This window comes from Gavialis gangeticus, unplaced genomic scaffold (genome assembly GCF_001723915.1).
Source record: "Gavialis gangeticus isolate Ggan-Ray unplaced genomic scaffold, GavGan_comp1, whole genome shotgun sequence".
NCBI classification, from domain to species: Eukaryota; Metazoa; Chordata; order Crocodylia; family Gavialidae; genus Gavialis; species Gavialis gangeticus.
Genome location: NW_017729029.1, coordinates 9,778,012 through 9,793,192, shown reverse-complemented (window position 1 = coordinate 9,793,192; position 15,181 = coordinate 9,778,012). Strand labels below are relative to the sequence as shown.

The window sequence follows — 15,181 nt, the reverse complement described above, 5'->3', positions numbered from 1 at the left end:
ACATTCTCTCAGAGAGCTCGGAGGCAGGAAGAACACGAGAGCTAACCCCACCCTTTCAGTTCCCCTTTTTAGTTTCTTACATAAACCAGTGACCGTTTCTTCCTGATCCTACAGGCAGTCCTCACAGTGCCACCATGAGTCCTGTGCAGACAGGGTCACAGTACCAGGCCATGTGTTTGCAGTCAGGATAGGGGAGTGGTGGGGGCTGGAGAGACATGGGACAGACAGACCTATTTGGTGCATAGGGAACATGGGCCTGTTAGGCCTGCTATGTTGCATTAGTTGTCCCACAGAGTTCTGGGGACAACTAATGCAAAAATGGACAAGAGCAGGGGTCTAAGTGCTCCAACGGGGGCACTGCTCCAAGTGTGCACCAGCCCTTTTGCCCTTGAATGAGTCCAACAATCCACTGGACATCATCCAGTGAAACTCTGCCTGGAGATGAGCCGATGAGGGACAGGAAGATGGCCCCACGGTCACCAGTGGTCCCCTGGCCAGAGCCCCTTTCCTGGGCAGGTTAGTGGATAGCTTAGCTAGAGCCAAGAGCAAGTTGACTAGGACTAGGTCCTGGGTCTCAGTGGGGCCACAGATGGAGAACGTATAAGCCAAACCGCGCAGGGCAAGGGCAGCCACAGGCTCAGCTGGAGGCTCCTGAGGCAGTGACTGCAGCTTGGTGCACTCAGTGGAGTGCACCAGTGCCCCTTTCTGCTGGCAGAAAGGGCAGGTGTCCATGAAACGTGCCAGCACTGGCCTGTGGTCATGACTCCGGGGCAGCGCCTCGCAGCGCGGGCGCCAGAAGGGGCACGAGGCGGAGAAGGGCAGCGGCAGGGATTTGTGGTGGTGTCTTTTCTTGGCCCGGCCACACCCGGACGGGGACTGCTGCGGGGCCCGCCCGCCCCCACGTGCTTCTATGCGTGGCGGCCTCCTCCGCGCTGCAGTGCCAGCTCCGCGCGGCGTCGCTCCAGTCGCCGAACAGCTTCCCCAGTCCGGGAGCCTCCCGCCCGCACTCGGCCCCGCCCCCCGAGCGGAGCAGCCCATCAAAGCAGCTCAGGCAACCGCGGGCCTCCCGCGCCCCGCCGGAGCAGGGGCACGGAGACCCGCGGGTCAGGGCGGGGCATACAGGGCAGAGCCACTTTTCAGGCACATGGCGCAGCCACTGGGCCCACGCGCTGTGACACGTAGCCTGGCCTACCGGCGGCACCCCCCTCCCACGTGATGCACATGATGACGTATCTGCGAGCGGAGCGCCAAAGTCTCCTTCCCTGCCAGGCGGTTCCGGCAGCAGGCGGCGCTCTAGCCCGCCTTTAGTTTCTCTGTGGTTCTGGCCTTTGCTGCAGTTCCTTTGTTTCCGCTTCCGGGGCGTGTGCTCCTCTTGGCGTCGCCGCTCCTGCCGGCAAGATGGTGAGAGCGGCGGTTCGCGGTATCCGGCGCCATCCGCCTCACGCGGCTATCGGCGCTGGGCCCGCGCGGGTTGGGGGCCGCTGTGGAGAGCGCTGGGCCCGGCTCGTGGGGGGTGGAGGCCAGGGGGAGTGGGAGCCGCAGAGCGGGGCAGGCGTGTCCTCTGCTTGGGCTCGGACCGGGCTGTAGTGCGGGGGCGTGGTTACTGCGGGCGGTGGCGTGGGGGAGGATAGGGGGGTTACCTTGGGCAGTGGCCGCAGGCTCCAAGCGCTGCGCTTGCTTCCGCCAGGTGAACGTTCCCAAGACCCGCCGGACCTACTGCAAGAAGTGTGGCAAGCACCAGCCCCATAAGGTGACCCAGTACAAGAAGGGCAAGGACTCCTTGTATGCCCAAGGTAAGGCGGCACGGGGTTGAGGTCTGACGGGCCTGGCTCAGTACAAGCTGTAGGGGGAGCACAGGCAGTGGGAGTCCAAGGTCTTCAATACCTAGTTTCATGTAGAGAAAGCAGATTATTTTAGTTTTCATAACCTTCTGTGGACCAGGTTTGCTCACCAGCAGTGCTGGGAGCCTCCACTTTCTGCTTCGGGTTGCTTTTTTAACTGCTGGCTCAAATGGATCTGTCTCTTCCCTCATAGGAAAGAGGCGCTACGATCGGAAGCAAAGTGGCTATGGCGGTCAGACCAAGCCAATCTTCCGTAAGAAGGTGAGCACTGACTACTGGCAAGTGGTTTCTGAAACACTGGTTATACGGTGTGCAGGATGAAGTGAGGGAATTCAAAGGGCTCTTGCACGGAAAATGGGATATCTTCCTGGGGGTGACTGCTAGTGGCTTTGTGTTGGGGATCTTGGTGTGTGCTGGCCTGAAGCTGAATCTTGTGTTTTGAGTGTAACTTGAGTTCCTGAACCGTGGCAGCTTATTTTGATGTGTGTGGTTTTTTTCTGTTTTTTGTCCAAATCTATAATAAATACATAGATAAGAAATCCTTTCCTTATGGTGGATTAACATGTACGTCTTTGAGCAGGACATGTTGTAGGCAAGCAAGGCACCTACTTAAAAACGTCTTGAACAAAAGCAACCTTCTCCTCATGATCTGTGTGAAAGAATCGTTGCAATCTGAGCAAAGTATTACCTGTTTCCTTATCCATATTGATGATTTCTTATATTACAGTATCATGACTGAAACACATTTGGGTTGTAAAACAGCCCACTCTAGGAGTTTCCATTCCATCACTGTTTTGCTTAAGGAAGTGACTTTCTGAGTCCTGAAAGCTGTGTAGACTAGGTCCATTAGGGGTATCTTGGGGGAGGGGAATGAAGCACCTTCTAGTGGTTCATAAAACAAAGGTGTCTAGAGAGGCAGTATAGTGTGTGTGGAGAGAGGTTTGAATGTATTTTTCTCCTTATGTTATCCCAGACATCTATGGGGCTTCTTCCTTTTTACCTTTTGAAAAAATACTTCCCAGTGGTGTTTGGGTTCCTTAAGAGAGACTAGTCACCGCTTTTAACTTGTTTGCTTGTAGCACACTTGGTGGTGGAACAAATTTTCTTTGTTACAAGATGGGGCACAAATGTACTCAGCATGGTTCTCTCAAAACTGTGAAGTATGAAAGAAGTAGCTGTTTTTGAGTTTTGGAGTCTGTTACCTGTGTAGTTTGTAACAATCGGGACCAACAGCATCCTGACCAGGAATGTGCAGGACCTAAGATGAGTGTGCTGTAAGCTGGGATTGGCATGAGGTAGGAAACGGGCCTCTCCAGGTCTGCTCAGGGTTCCTAGTCCTCTCTTTTAGGAACACTAAACTTTCTACCCCAGAAAGCTGTCACAGACAAGATGGCATTTTTTTCCCAGGCTTCTAGTTATTTTTTTTTTTGTGCTTTCTTACGAGGTTTCTGTTTAGAAAGGCAGTGTGTAGCCTGCTTCATACATAGCAGAAAATGCTGCTCCTTTTCTTTGCTAAATAATTGCTAATTCTGCCTACTACTGGAGATGGTATATTCACCTTCATTTTCTTGTTCCCCATTTCTGCCCTTCCCTTCACCCACCCCCCAGGCCAAGACCACAAAGAAGATTGTGCTGAGGCTTGAGTGTGTGGAGCCCAATTGCAGGTCTAAGAGGATGCTGGCCATTAAGAGGTGCAAACACTTTGAACTGGGAGGAGACAAGAAGAGAAAGGTTGGTGTTACGCATTGAGAGAGGTTTTTGGTTGCTGGTGAAAGTTAAACTGTGACTTGAGCTTCTTCGCAGCAGTCAGAACTACGTTTCTAGAGCTGACTAGATCTTGGCCACTCTTCCGTTAATGGAAATACCCTGCTATTTTGCTAGTTGGTAAGAGCTGGTGAAGTAATGAATCTACTATCCCCTGGATGAAATAATGAGGCTGCAAATGGAGTTTTTGGGAGGGAGGATAAGGTAATGTGCAGCAGTAGATTTTGTCGAATGGCTGCATAAGGTGCTATCGAACACTGCTGCAGAAGTGACACTGAGGCTGGCTAGAGGTTGGGATGTTTAATGCTGCACATACTTAGTCTGTTCTTTCTTTCTTACAGGGCCAGGTTATCCAGTTCTAAGCTCCACCTGCTATGGTACATTAAAGTATGTTGAAACAATCTGCTCCTCTCGTACTTCATCCTTACTGCTAGAGGTGGGGACTTGGCTATTGCAAATCCAGTGGGAGCTGCTCCTGGAGATCTGACAAGTGGCTGAAAATTAGTGTGTGGGGTGAGGTTGTTGCTCACAGAAGCTGTAAAATAAATTTCTCTACAGCTAGAGAGAGATGCCCTTGTATACAAGGGTTTGGGTGAGGAGTATAGTGCTTGCACTCTGGAGGCTCCTGCAGTCCTTTCAGCCTATTGTCCCACAGACTTCTATGTGGGAGTGTTGTGGTGCTGCTCTCATCACTGTTTTCAGGGCCAATGCGGTGGGGAGGGGAGGAGCAGGCAGGGGCGTGATTTGGGGCTGGGGGGGAAGCTGGCTTGCTATGTGTGGTGGGGGGGGGGATCAGCGGGCCGGCCCAATGTGGCAGCAGTGGGGGGAAGGAGAAGCAGGCCTCTTCCTCCTCCCTCATGTTGGCCCCGAGCCTGCTTCTGTCCCCCTGCTGCAGCATTGGCTTGGGCCCTGTTCCCCCTTGCACCATTGCAGCAGGCTAGCTTCTTCCCACCCTCAGGCCTGGTCCTCCCCCTCACCCCCTTGCATCAGGCCTGGGTCCACTCCTCTTCTCCTGTGTGGTGACAGGGTAGGTGGGAGCGGGCCTGGACCCAAAGTGGCAGGAGGGAAGTGGGGAGTGGGTCCGGGGGTGGGACACAGGGCTCCCCTCTCCACTCCCGTTATTCTTGAGGGGGAATAGGCTAGTAATAAAATAAATTCTAAATACCTATATATTTTGACATTTGATTTTGGTTATTTTATCATGGAAAATCAGAGCTCCCCCGCCCCCTTTGCTCACCAGGACACAGGTTGAGCTTTGGTTGCCCCCTATTGGTTTGTGGCACCGAACAGCCTGGATATACTGGTGCTCTGCCCATGTCTGTGGCTCAAGCTCACTCCCCCATGCATTTCTGCCCTGGGCCCCATGCACTCAAGTGTCCCCAACACCGCCCAATTCCCCCCACCCTTGCTATGGAGGGCTTTAGTACTCTTCCCCGCCCCCCGACTTATTTGCAGGGAGGTACTCTCCATGCTGCCCGGCTGCCAGGCGCATGTGGAACCCCCTCTTCCCACTCTCCCCAACCCCTTGCAGGCTGGATCTCTGCCACATTTGCAAGGGGAAACCCAGTTTCTCACACTTTCTCCTTTAAAGGAGAGAAATCTGTGTTTTACTGTGTTTTTTCTGTGGCAAACAGAAAACCCAGATCCCTGCTGATCGCCCTCCTTCCTCTCCCCCACCCTCCCTACATTGGAAACCCAGTGTTTCCAACATTTTTCTTCTTTAAAGCAGAAGATCTGTGTTTTACCACATTTTCTGTGGTGAATGGAAAACCTGGATTCCTGGTTAGTAGGCAACTGTCATTTAGTGCAGCTGGTAAATGTGAACAGTGTGTGTGTGGCTTGGAGAAGCAGAGCATGTGGTCATGTTGTGGGGCAGAGCCTGGACTGTCCTGGCAGTAAGCCTATACCTGGCTTGTGGTTCCACACTGACATTAGAAAATATCCATACCTTTAAAAAAAAAAACACACACACAAAAAAACCTGTTAAGCATAGCACGCATGTTCCTGTGCTGCTGATGGCCAAGAAGCAGTTGCCAACAACCAAAGCAAAATGAAACAAAAACCCTTAAGCACTGGAGGGGAAGAGATGTGCTATAAGAGCATTTTACAGCATCTCTGTGAAGCTCTGCTTGGCATTAAACCTAAAGTTGGGGAGAATAAATTTACTACCTTAATGCTACAGGTATTTTCTGAGCAAAAAAATTATTCTGTCAGTGAAAGGGGATAGAATGAGAAAAATTGCCTTTTTGGGTGTTGCCACTTTTTAATGGACTTTGACGAATGGAGAAATGTCTTTTGACAACTGTTGAACTGTAAGTAGGAGGATAGTTTTTGTTTAGTGGGTACATCTAGCCTGGTGGTGGCCAATCTTTTTGGCAGGCATGCCACAAACTAGCCCTGCACCCTCCCTGAGTGCCACTCCAATTTTCTTCTGCCCAGTCTGCCACTGTGTTACCCATCTCCTCCTCAGCCTGTCATGTGCCATGTAGGTTGCCTGTGTCACTTGTGCCACAGGTTGGTCACCCCTGTTCTAGCCAGCTTAATGTTCAAAAGGCTGAGTTTTACAGATAAGCTATTCTGAGCTGTGGATATGCATAATAGCATCTCACTTAAACTTGCAGATGATAAACATGGGCTGGAAGGGACATCATAACTGGCCCATTCCCACAGATATGTAGGTAACCATATCCATGATCTTTTAGGTTGACTGAGTTCTATGTTGAAACTAGTTAAATTAAAAATGTTTCAAGTAACATATCTATGCTTCAGGGATGTATGTGGTAACTGTGTTGGTCTGAGATTAAATGAAAAAATCTAGAACTCTTGTTTCCAAAATAATACCTTTTATTGTACCTATGCTAGCTACCAACTTGAGGCCTCTTGGAGTACTTAGCAGTTTAGGGTGCTGGATGCTTCTTACAGTGTGTTTTAGTAGGATTCAACAGCACCATCTATTGGTAAAATATTTCTTAGCTCATTTAGACAGGTGGGAAGAGTACATGCATTGTTTTTTTTTCTTGAAAGTCTGAAGACAAATGACTACAAGTCCTGGAAGGCGGTACCACCAATATATATCAATTTATACCACCAATGTATATACAAGTGGTTGATATGTGATAGTATTAGTTTCACAAGAGCTAGGAAACTTGAGTTTCCTGGAGAGATCCAGGCAGTCTGTTCCACCAACACACAACTACAACTCCCACATTGTAGTTCACAGGGTTAGCACCAAGAATAAAATCCTTTAAGACAGACTCCAGTGCCTGCAGCAGAGGGCATGGAGGTGATAGCATTAGGGAGTTCAATACCTGCTTGAAAGTAGCTGGGGACTGCTCCTACCCCCCTTCCATTAAGAAAAGCAGATGAATCCTAAAACAGCATAGTCCCATTTAATGTTTGGGCTACAGCAAAGTCAGCATGCGGGCGGGGCAGTTTTCTTCTGGGAGAGTAGGAGACTTAATTCCACAGGAGCATGGTAGCTTTCACCCATATCTATAGCAAAGGGAAGACAGCCAGGAAGAAAGCTATAGCCTTTGAAGTGTGTTGGCTCTAAGGTGTGACTCTAGGAGTGGGTGATTATACAGAGGGGAAGGTTCTTTGAGGCTAGATGGAGCTTGTTTTTCATGCATCTGGTGTAATCAAGAATCATACTGGCCTGAAGGAAGTTGTGACAGTGCAGGGGTGGAGCACTTCTTAGAGTCCTTGCAAGATTTAAGAGTCTCAGTAAAGTGCTGTGTTCTTGCTTTGCATTTTCTATGCAACCAGGGCTGCTGTATCTTACGAGTCTTGCTCCAGTCCTGCTCAGTCTCTTGACCTCCCTTTCCATAGCTAAATTAAATTATATGCTATAAGGTGGCCTGAATAGTTCTGGAAAAGACGGGCCCTTTCTTTGTAATCAGTATACAAAAGTTGAGTGGGTGCGCTTATGTTAAATCCACCAAGGGTGCTGAAGTAGATTTAAGATTTGTCAGTATCAGGATCTTGCACGCTCCCTTGACCTTCCCCAGGTGGGTTGAGGAGAGAACAGAGCCTCTGAGGACCAGGGAGGAGGCTGCCATATTACAAGGTATCTAGAGAGGGTTTCTTGCTATTTGGGACCAGCTTCTCTTCAGGGAGCTCCTCTATCACGGCTGCTTTCAGCAGTACAGTTCCTGTTGGGTTCACCTTAACTTTCAAGAAGGAGACCCAGTTATGTAGTCCATAGTCCTCACTGGTAGGGAGGATCTGCTGGATGGAGCATGCGGGGTTGCATGCTAGTCCGTTGCCAAGGAATGAGGTAGCAAAAGTGAAGAGCTGTGGCCCTCCAATCTCATGCCGGTTCACCACAGCCACAGCATACGCTCTGCCTGTCAAAGGCCGCTCCCACAGCTCAAAGTTGTTATCCTGCCAAGAGGAAAACAAACAGGTTTATGATTGGGCAGAGTGGGTAATAGCTGCTTTCTTCCTTAGCAGGCAGCAGCATCAGCAAGAAATGAGTTCTCTGTGGGTTTGTCTTCCAAAACTTTGCTCTGCCAATGAACTCTGAAGGCTCTGCCACTGAACCTTCAGCAACCCACTTGCCTGTATTGGGGAAGACCCTCTCCCCCCTGCCACTATCTCCATTTCCAGCATACCCTGGTGATGCGGTATCCTTGCTTGCCTAGTGGGTCCTGATTGATGGCAATAACCTCCTTGTTCTGGAGCAGCCTCTTCGCTTTTGGACTAATCTGACGCAGGTCATTGGACATGAACAGTGGAGCTGCCATGATAGCCCACAGTGCCATCTGAGTCACCTGCTGGTCCCAGCTCAGTCCAAAGTTCCCAATCACCAACTTGGACAAATGGAGAACAAGAATGTTAGTATCTAGAGGTGGGGTTTCTTGCTCGGTGCTTCTTTGGGTTGAAATCGGGAAGACAAATAACAGCACTGGTTAAGTGACAGGATGGATGTACCATCTCTAGTGCACAGAATGTGTCATGCTAAGACATCCTAGTTCTAGTAACAACTCTGGACTAGGCAGCAACAGCTGGCAGAGAGGTGGGGGGCAAGATCATAGTTCAAGCAGTAATTTAGGGACTTTTGGGGAAAAAATACGGATTTCTTTTAGCACATAAACCTGTGGGTTCCCTGCTTTTGCAAATAGCTCTGCAGGCTGGTTGAGCTCCAGCCTGCAAGAGCTGTTAGCAAACAGGGCAGCAAACCCCCAGCCCTACCTGGAGGGAGAGGGGAAAAGGCAGGGCCTGAGGCTCTCAGTCAAACACAGCTGCTCAGCTCAACCTCACTCTGCTTCTGGAGCCTGTGAGGTAAGTGGGGCTTGCAGGGGCTAGGGGCCCCTCTGGCAGGGCTGGGGGGTTGCAGGTCATGGCTGGGGGCGCTGGCAAGGCTGGGGCAGGGGGAGCTGGTACTGGTCCTGTCCCTGCTTGAACAGGCAGCAGCAGTGGGGGAGCTGGCTCCATGCTGCTGCTGCAGCTGCCAGCTGTTAGGGGCAGGGAGCTGCAGTCTTGGGTCCCTGGGCCTGTAGCCCTGGCAGCTGGGGGCAGGGGCTGTGGGTGGGGGTCAAGAAGCATGAGCGAGGGGCGGGCTCTTGTGGAGGTAAGTGGTACCAGCAGGGCTGGGGAAGGCATTGGGTGGGTGTTAAGGGCACCAGCAAGGCTAGGTGAGGCTGCAGGGGGCTTTTAATTTTAATAACGGATATGGGGGCTTTTGTCAGAGAATTTGTGATTTTTATTTATTTATTTTTTTATCAGAGAAAACCAGGATCCCTGCTGATGAAAGTAACACATTATAGGCTACTACCCCAACACATCTCCAACATCAGCTTGTTAGGGATATCTCTCCGTGTTTAATCCTTTAGCTAGGTCTAATCCTCTAGCTAACTCAGGTTGCATTGCTATGCGAGCTTTGTTCTCACCATGTCAGGGTCATTCCAGCCTCCTGGTCCAGCGACATCCACAATACTGTCTTGGTGAGAAGCTGTCCAATCTAAGATACTTTTGATGCTAATCCAGGCATCAAAGACGTCAGCAAAGTTCCTCCAATGATTGCAGTACTGCTTGACTTCTGTATAATTGGGCTGTCAGAAAAAGAGGGTGCCTCTTAGTGAGCATGGGCTTGAGGGTAAGGAGGCACACAGTGAGATGGGTTGTCATACATTCACTGGGAAGAATTGCATAGCTGGAGGCAGTGGACAGCCTGACAGGTTTTGTCACTCTGCCAGGGCCTGTACAAGGCTGTTCAGAGAGGGTGATCTTTAGTTAGTGATTACTAGTCTAGTTTCAGAAGCACCAGGCAATGACATTTCAATCATTCCTTCCCCTAGGAGAACATTCCTTGGCCACTCAACTCTGTCAAAATGGTTTTCTCCTTACTAATCAGCCTGATGGTTTTCCCTATCACACTCCATTACACTTAGTACCAGCCTAAATAATTACTCCCACTTTTTGTGTTGTAAACTCCTTGAGTACTGGTTAATGTAATGCCCTGTCTGTGTGACGTACCCCATGATTTCCATTGATGTATTGTACCCAGGCACTTCAAAATACCTTTCTGTCCTAGAGGTAAATAAACTTAATGAAGTGACTTAGCAACACTGGGAACAGCAATTCTATGAGAGAGCACTGCAGCACCAGCAAGTTGGTGCCTTGAGTATTTAGTTCTTATAGTTAAGACTCCTCGAAGGGGAATTGGATAAAATAAATAAGGGGACATGACAACATGCGGTTCGGCAGTGGCTTAGACCCTTCTTCGTGCCATAGCAGAATTGCTGAAGCCCAATGCAGGAATGCTCCAGTTGAGCTGTAGGGCAAAACTGGCCCTTGTAATCCTGTAGTAAAGAGGATGACCCAGGAGATCTGGGCAGCAGTCAAAGGCTCTTTGGATGCACAAATTCTCTGCCATAAGAGTCTATATACCATTCTTAGCTTACACTCACTTTCTCCCACTTCTCAGTCTCCTTCATTCAGCATTTCCCTTCAGCCACTATTTTAACCTTCAGTGTGTGTTTAACTTGCAGGCCCTGGAATTAGCTCTACAAGTTAATTTGATTCTTAGTATAGTGAATGTCCCCAGTATCTTCCCACTGGACATATCTAGAGACAATATCTTGTGGAAGGTCTCCTCACCTTTTGCACAGGTAACATGTAGAAAGGCCATTCACAGGAGTATACAATGCTTCTGCCAGTCTTATTCAGGGCCAGAGACATGTTTTTATAACCTAAAGAAGGGCAGAAGGTTGGGGTAAGAGAGTTGGGGTAACTTATTACCACCAGTGGATCAAACTATAAACTCCTGAAAAACAGGATGGATTACAGGTAATGAGATTACAAGAAGGCCAAGGAAGAAGGGAGGGGTTGCCCTAGTCCCAGCTGACGTCTGCATAGGCCAAAATCTTCATAGGACAATCACCTGCTTCAGGACACTGGAATGATAAGGCAAATTCACAAGCTATGGAGAAAATACAGGCTGCTGTTTACAGAAGAGGACTGGGAAGATGTACTCATCTGTAATCCCTGTCAAAGCCACCACGTTGCTATATGATTCTGGGCATGGGCATTATTCTGAGACTCATCCCTTGGTATGTGCATATTGTTGCGTTAAAGCAGCTTTCGCTGCCTTACTATAGGACTTTAGAGTTTGTATTGAGCAGACCCATTTGTTTTACAGAGAGCTGGTATTTTAGTGTCAGACGCCTTTCTCTGTACAGAGGGCTGTTTTGAGCATAGCTGCCTGTGGCTAACGTCTCAGTGCACCCCCTTTCCTATCCTAGGGAAAAAGTCACTTGGATTGTGAGGGAATGTAGAAGGTAACTCATTGGAGAGATTCTATTAGCTTTGTATCCAGAAGAGCCCTGTCCTATGGTGTCTTCTTTGACATGAGAGAACATTGGTAGAGAGAGAGAGAACATGATTCTTTGCTTCTCTCCCTACTGGGGTCAGAGCTATAAGCTGCCAAGAACTTTTAGCCTCACCCTCTGCTGCCTCAGGTACTTTCTGAACTGTGCCTTTTCCCCTAACAGGAACTGCAGACTGTATGTATTAGACCACTCAGCAGTGGAGAATAGTCCCCTTTCCAGATTGTCTGCTGCCAAACAGTACAGCAACACTAGTCACCCTTCTGATAATGAACAAATGCAGATCAAGTTATCTTGGGTGCACTGTTCCCTCTGAAGGGTATCTGTTACTCTGTCTCAGTGGTGAAGAAGTGCATGACTTGTGTGTGCTGAGACGCACCAGACCCCCAGCCCTGCCAGACTGACACACTTGATCACCATGGATTGGTAGTTTGGTTTGTCAGTCTGCTTTTGAGCCTTGAAGTCATGTGCTTTAAACAGAACTACCTCATTGCTTTCCTTCCCAGAGCTCTTAAATCTTCTTGCTCCTAAAAGCCACAGTAGTTGCACTTTTATGCTACGTATAAATAGTCCCATTGTGGCACTCCCTCATGGGGGTGATGGGGCTGAAATGTGCAACATGCTTTGAGACTCTTGGCTGAAAGGTTCTCTAGAAGAGTGAAGCCTTTTTCTCTTCCTGTTTGTTACTGGTATCTGGTTTTTGCCTTCCTCAAAAGTACTGGGTGTTGGCCTTAGCCAAGGCTGGGGATTTTAACTGGGATGTGCTGAGGCTTTGGTTGGGGCATAAACATTGGTGATGCATAGGGGGTGCACGTGGGTGCATGTGCACCCTAAGCTTGGCAGTGCACCCCCTGCAAAAAGCGTCATTGACTGCTGGCGGCACTTGTGGGCAGTCACCGCCCACTCCCCCTCCCCCCGACAGTATCTGCAGGCAGTCCTCAATTGCCGCTGGCCAACGCTGCCAGCATCTGTGGTTGGCTGTCTACTGCCAGTTGGTGCTTGCCACCCCACCCCCCAGCTGCTGACACCGCCACGGCTGCCTGCAGGAGCTCCCTGGTCACTGTCACCACAACCCTGCTGCTGCCTGCAGGTGGTCACTGTGTCCCCTCAGCCTCCAGAGGCATGCAGTGTTCATGGACATAAAACCCCAGAGGTTCCTGACTAGTATGTTTGCTCTTTTGATGAGGGTCAAAACGGTCATATTTGGGATCAGGAATTTTACTCTGTGGTTAGACTAGCACAGATTGTGGTGGGGGGAGGGGGGGTTGCCTTCCTCTATATGCGGGGGGAGGGGGTATGGACCTCTTCTTTGTATTTCTTAAGCATACTTTAACAAACCACCTTTGTAGCAGGGTACTGACAATGCCCTTGGCAAGTTAAAGGGGTAACTGGCAACATGCATTCCTGGTCCCTCAGCCAGGTGCTTCCTTTGGATTCCAGTAAGTTCCTGAATGACACCTTACCTCCCCTACACTTTTCACTATGCATAAAAATCTGCCCCTTTTCTAGATAAATGAGTAGGGCAAATGCATTTAGCAAAGAGCAGCTCTTTGCAACTTGTGCCTCAGTTCCAGGCTAGCACTAATGGGGGAAGCATTCCCACGTGGAACCGTCTCAAGTTGGTATGTACCTTCTGCCAGCAGGTCCAGTGTGCCATGGTAACAGCCATCAAACTTCACCAGGTCCACACCCCAGTCAGCAAAGGTTTGGGCATCAAGGTCATAATGGCCATAACTGCCAGGGTAGCCAGCACAGGTTTTGTTTCCAACATCCCCGTAAATCCCCAGTTTCAGCCCTTTGGAATGGACCTGGGAGAAACAGGAGAAATGAAGCCCCTTAAAGTAGGCTGGGCCTGCCCTGTGAAGTGAATTAACTGGTGAATATTTTTGTCAGCCCAAGAGCAGCTCAATTCAAGTGAATTTCTGCCGAGATACCTCTGGGATCCCCATCACAGTTTGCAATTGTAGGAGAAAGTGTGTGAATAGGGACCAACATGTCCCTCCCACCACAGAAGCCAGAGGGTGGTTGGGAGGTCCCTGCAGGCCTGATACAGAACGTGCCAGCAGCTGCACTGAGGGAGAACCACCACAAAGGCGATTCCAATACATTGAGCAAACCAGTCAGTTGTAAGAGGTCAGGGCAAGTTCCCTGCAGCCTCATGCAGCTCTCTGTGCACTAGCTGGGGTCCAGAGGAAAGATGAAGGTCTGGGGGGGGACCAAGTTGTGACCTCCCTGCACTCACATAGTCTGCCAGCTGGTGGATGCCATGGGGGAAGCGCTCTGGGTCGGGCTGGAGCCTGTCCCCACCGTCTCGGCTCGGTGCCATCCAGCAGTCATCGATGCAGACGTATTCATACCCCACGTCCCTCCAGCCGTCTGCTGCCAGCAAGTCCGCCATCTGCATGAACAGCTGCTCGCTGGGGCACCAGGAAAAGAAGCGGGTCATGCGAGCCCGAGGTACCGCAGGGTTGTGCCAAGCCGGGGTAGTAGCTGCTGACATGGTTTCTGGGGCGCTGCTGTCGCAGCTGGGTACTGTGGCAGGGCCGAGCCTGCTCCTGTTGGCAGCGACGGGCTCGGGAAGAGCCTCCCCGAGTGCGCCCCATTGTGCGCTTTAAACACTTACTATTGACCGCACCATGCGGGGGCTGAACTTATCGGACAAATACGGTAGTTGTGCTGCAGCAGGCCTGGGTGGCCGGGCTTGAGGCGGCTCGCCGGGCGATGGGGGCGGCTAGGCGCATGCACGATGCGGGGTAGTACCGCCGGGCAGGGTCGGGGGGGGGTCCGCGCGCACGCTCTCCAGATCCCCTCGCCCGCCCTCAACCTCCGTACCTGACGCATGCGTGCGGGGCGCTGGCGCAGTCCGTGGTACACAGGAACCGCTCCCAGTGCAGCCAGCCCATGGGGGGTGTTCGGGCCAGCCCGTTGTCCAGCGCGCCCGCCCCCTCGGCCAGCACCAGCAGCGCCACTGCCCAGCCCAACGCCACCGTCATCACCACAGATCGCAGCGACCCGCGGACCAATCCCTGCCTTCTGCTTTCCAATCTCGGCCAATAGGTGCGTGGTATTGTTAGGGTCCCGTCCACCCAGCCAGTAAGCTGCGACCTAAACACGAAAGCGCGGAGAGGCCGGTCACGTGGTTGGTGTGTGTGTGGGGGGGGTCATTGGCCAAACTGCGTGTCACGTGACGGGGAGATCGGGCTTGAGGTGCCTGCGCGGGGCAGTGGCACTAGTGCCTCCTAGGCGGTGGTGTCGTTGTCTTCTCGTGGCCCAGGCAAGGGCTGTCTGTGCCGGCAGTGCCGGGCGCGCCTGAGGCTGTCGCGGGGCCGGGACTTCTCTAGTGCAGCCTCCTGCTCCGGGCGGGATTTGGCGTGCGTGTCCCGCCTGCCTGGAGAGCTTCCGAGAGCAGAGATCGCACAATGTCTGTGCCACTACCTGGCGATCCCCCAGAGAGCTCCTCACCTCCGGCCTCAGTTTCCTCTGCTGCAGCTTGGTCCTGTCCCTACAGCCACAGAAAAAAGCCTCCCTCTGTAACGGCCTCGCAGGCATATGAAGACCTTTATCAAATCTCTTCTCGGGCTTCTCTGCTCCAGGCTCAGACCCAGCTCCTTCAGCCTGTTTTCATAGATGGTACCTTCCATGCAGTTGCCCCCGTATGGAAACGAATGTGGTGCTGACCTGGCAGCTCTGGAATCTGCTCTCGCCCTGCAGAGCTGCTCAAGAGCCCCTCCCCACCCTGGCCAGCGG

The 15,181-nt window shown here is 51.2% G+C and overlaps 2 protein-coding genes across 2 annotated transcripts; one reads left to right on the top strand and one right to left on the bottom strand.

The window, feature by feature from the left end:
- Nucleotides 1–1,295: 1,295 nt before the first annotated feature.
- On the top strand, nt 1,296–4,166 carry LOC109300529 (60S ribosomal protein L36a). The gene is made up of 5 exons (XM_019521201.1): nt 1,296–1,401; nt 1,688–1,793; nt 2,035–2,102; nt 3,450–3,572; nt 3,947–4,166. The coding sequence occupies exons 1-5, from the start codon at nt 1,399–1,401 to the stop codon at nt 3,965–3,967; spliced, it is 321 nt and encodes a 106-aa protein (XP_019376746.1). The 5' UTR covers nt 1,296–1,398; the 3' UTR covers nt 3,968–4,166.
- A 2,260-nt stretch (nt 4,167–6,426) lies between these two features.
- GLA (galactosidase alpha) lies at nt 6,427–14,539 on the bottom strand. The gene is made up of 7 exons (XM_019521200.1): nt 14,267–14,539; nt 13,677–13,851; nt 13,065–13,242; nt 10,707–10,798; nt 9,497–9,658; nt 8,219–8,416; nt 6,427–7,988 (listed from the first exon to the last, which is right to left on the bottom strand). The coding sequence occupies exons 1-7, from the start codon at nt 14,425–14,427 to the stop codon at nt 7,665–7,667; spliced, it is 1,290 nt and encodes a 429-aa protein (XP_019376745.1). The 5' UTR covers nt 14,428–14,539; the 3' UTR covers nt 6,427–7,664.
- Between the last annotated feature and the right edge of the window lie 642 nt (nt 14,540–15,181).

Bases quoted from the DNA above. Each gene is read 5' to 3' on its own strand.
- GLA (XM_019521200.1), bottom strand. From the start codon at position 14,427: ATGACGGTGGCGTTGGGCTGGGCAGTGGCGCTGCTGGTGCTGGCCGAG. The intron at 10,799-13,064 runs GTACATACCAAC...GCCCTTCTTTAG, and splicing joins ACTGGACCTGCTGGCAGAAG to GTTATAAAAACATGTCTCTG. The intron at 9,659-10,706 runs GTGAGGAGACCT...TTTTTCTGACAG, and splicing joins ACATGTTACCTGTGCAAAAG to CCCAATTATACAGAAGTCAA.
- LOC109300529 (XM_019521201.1), top strand. The intron at 2,103-3,449 runs GTGAGCACTGAC...CCCACCCCCCAG, and splicing joins AGCCAATCTTCCGTAAGAAG to GCCAAGACCACAAAGAAGAT. The intron at 3,573-3,946 runs GTTGGTGTTACG...TCTTTCTTACAG, and splicing joins GAGGAGACAAGAAGAGAAAG to GGCCAGGTTATCCAGTTCTA.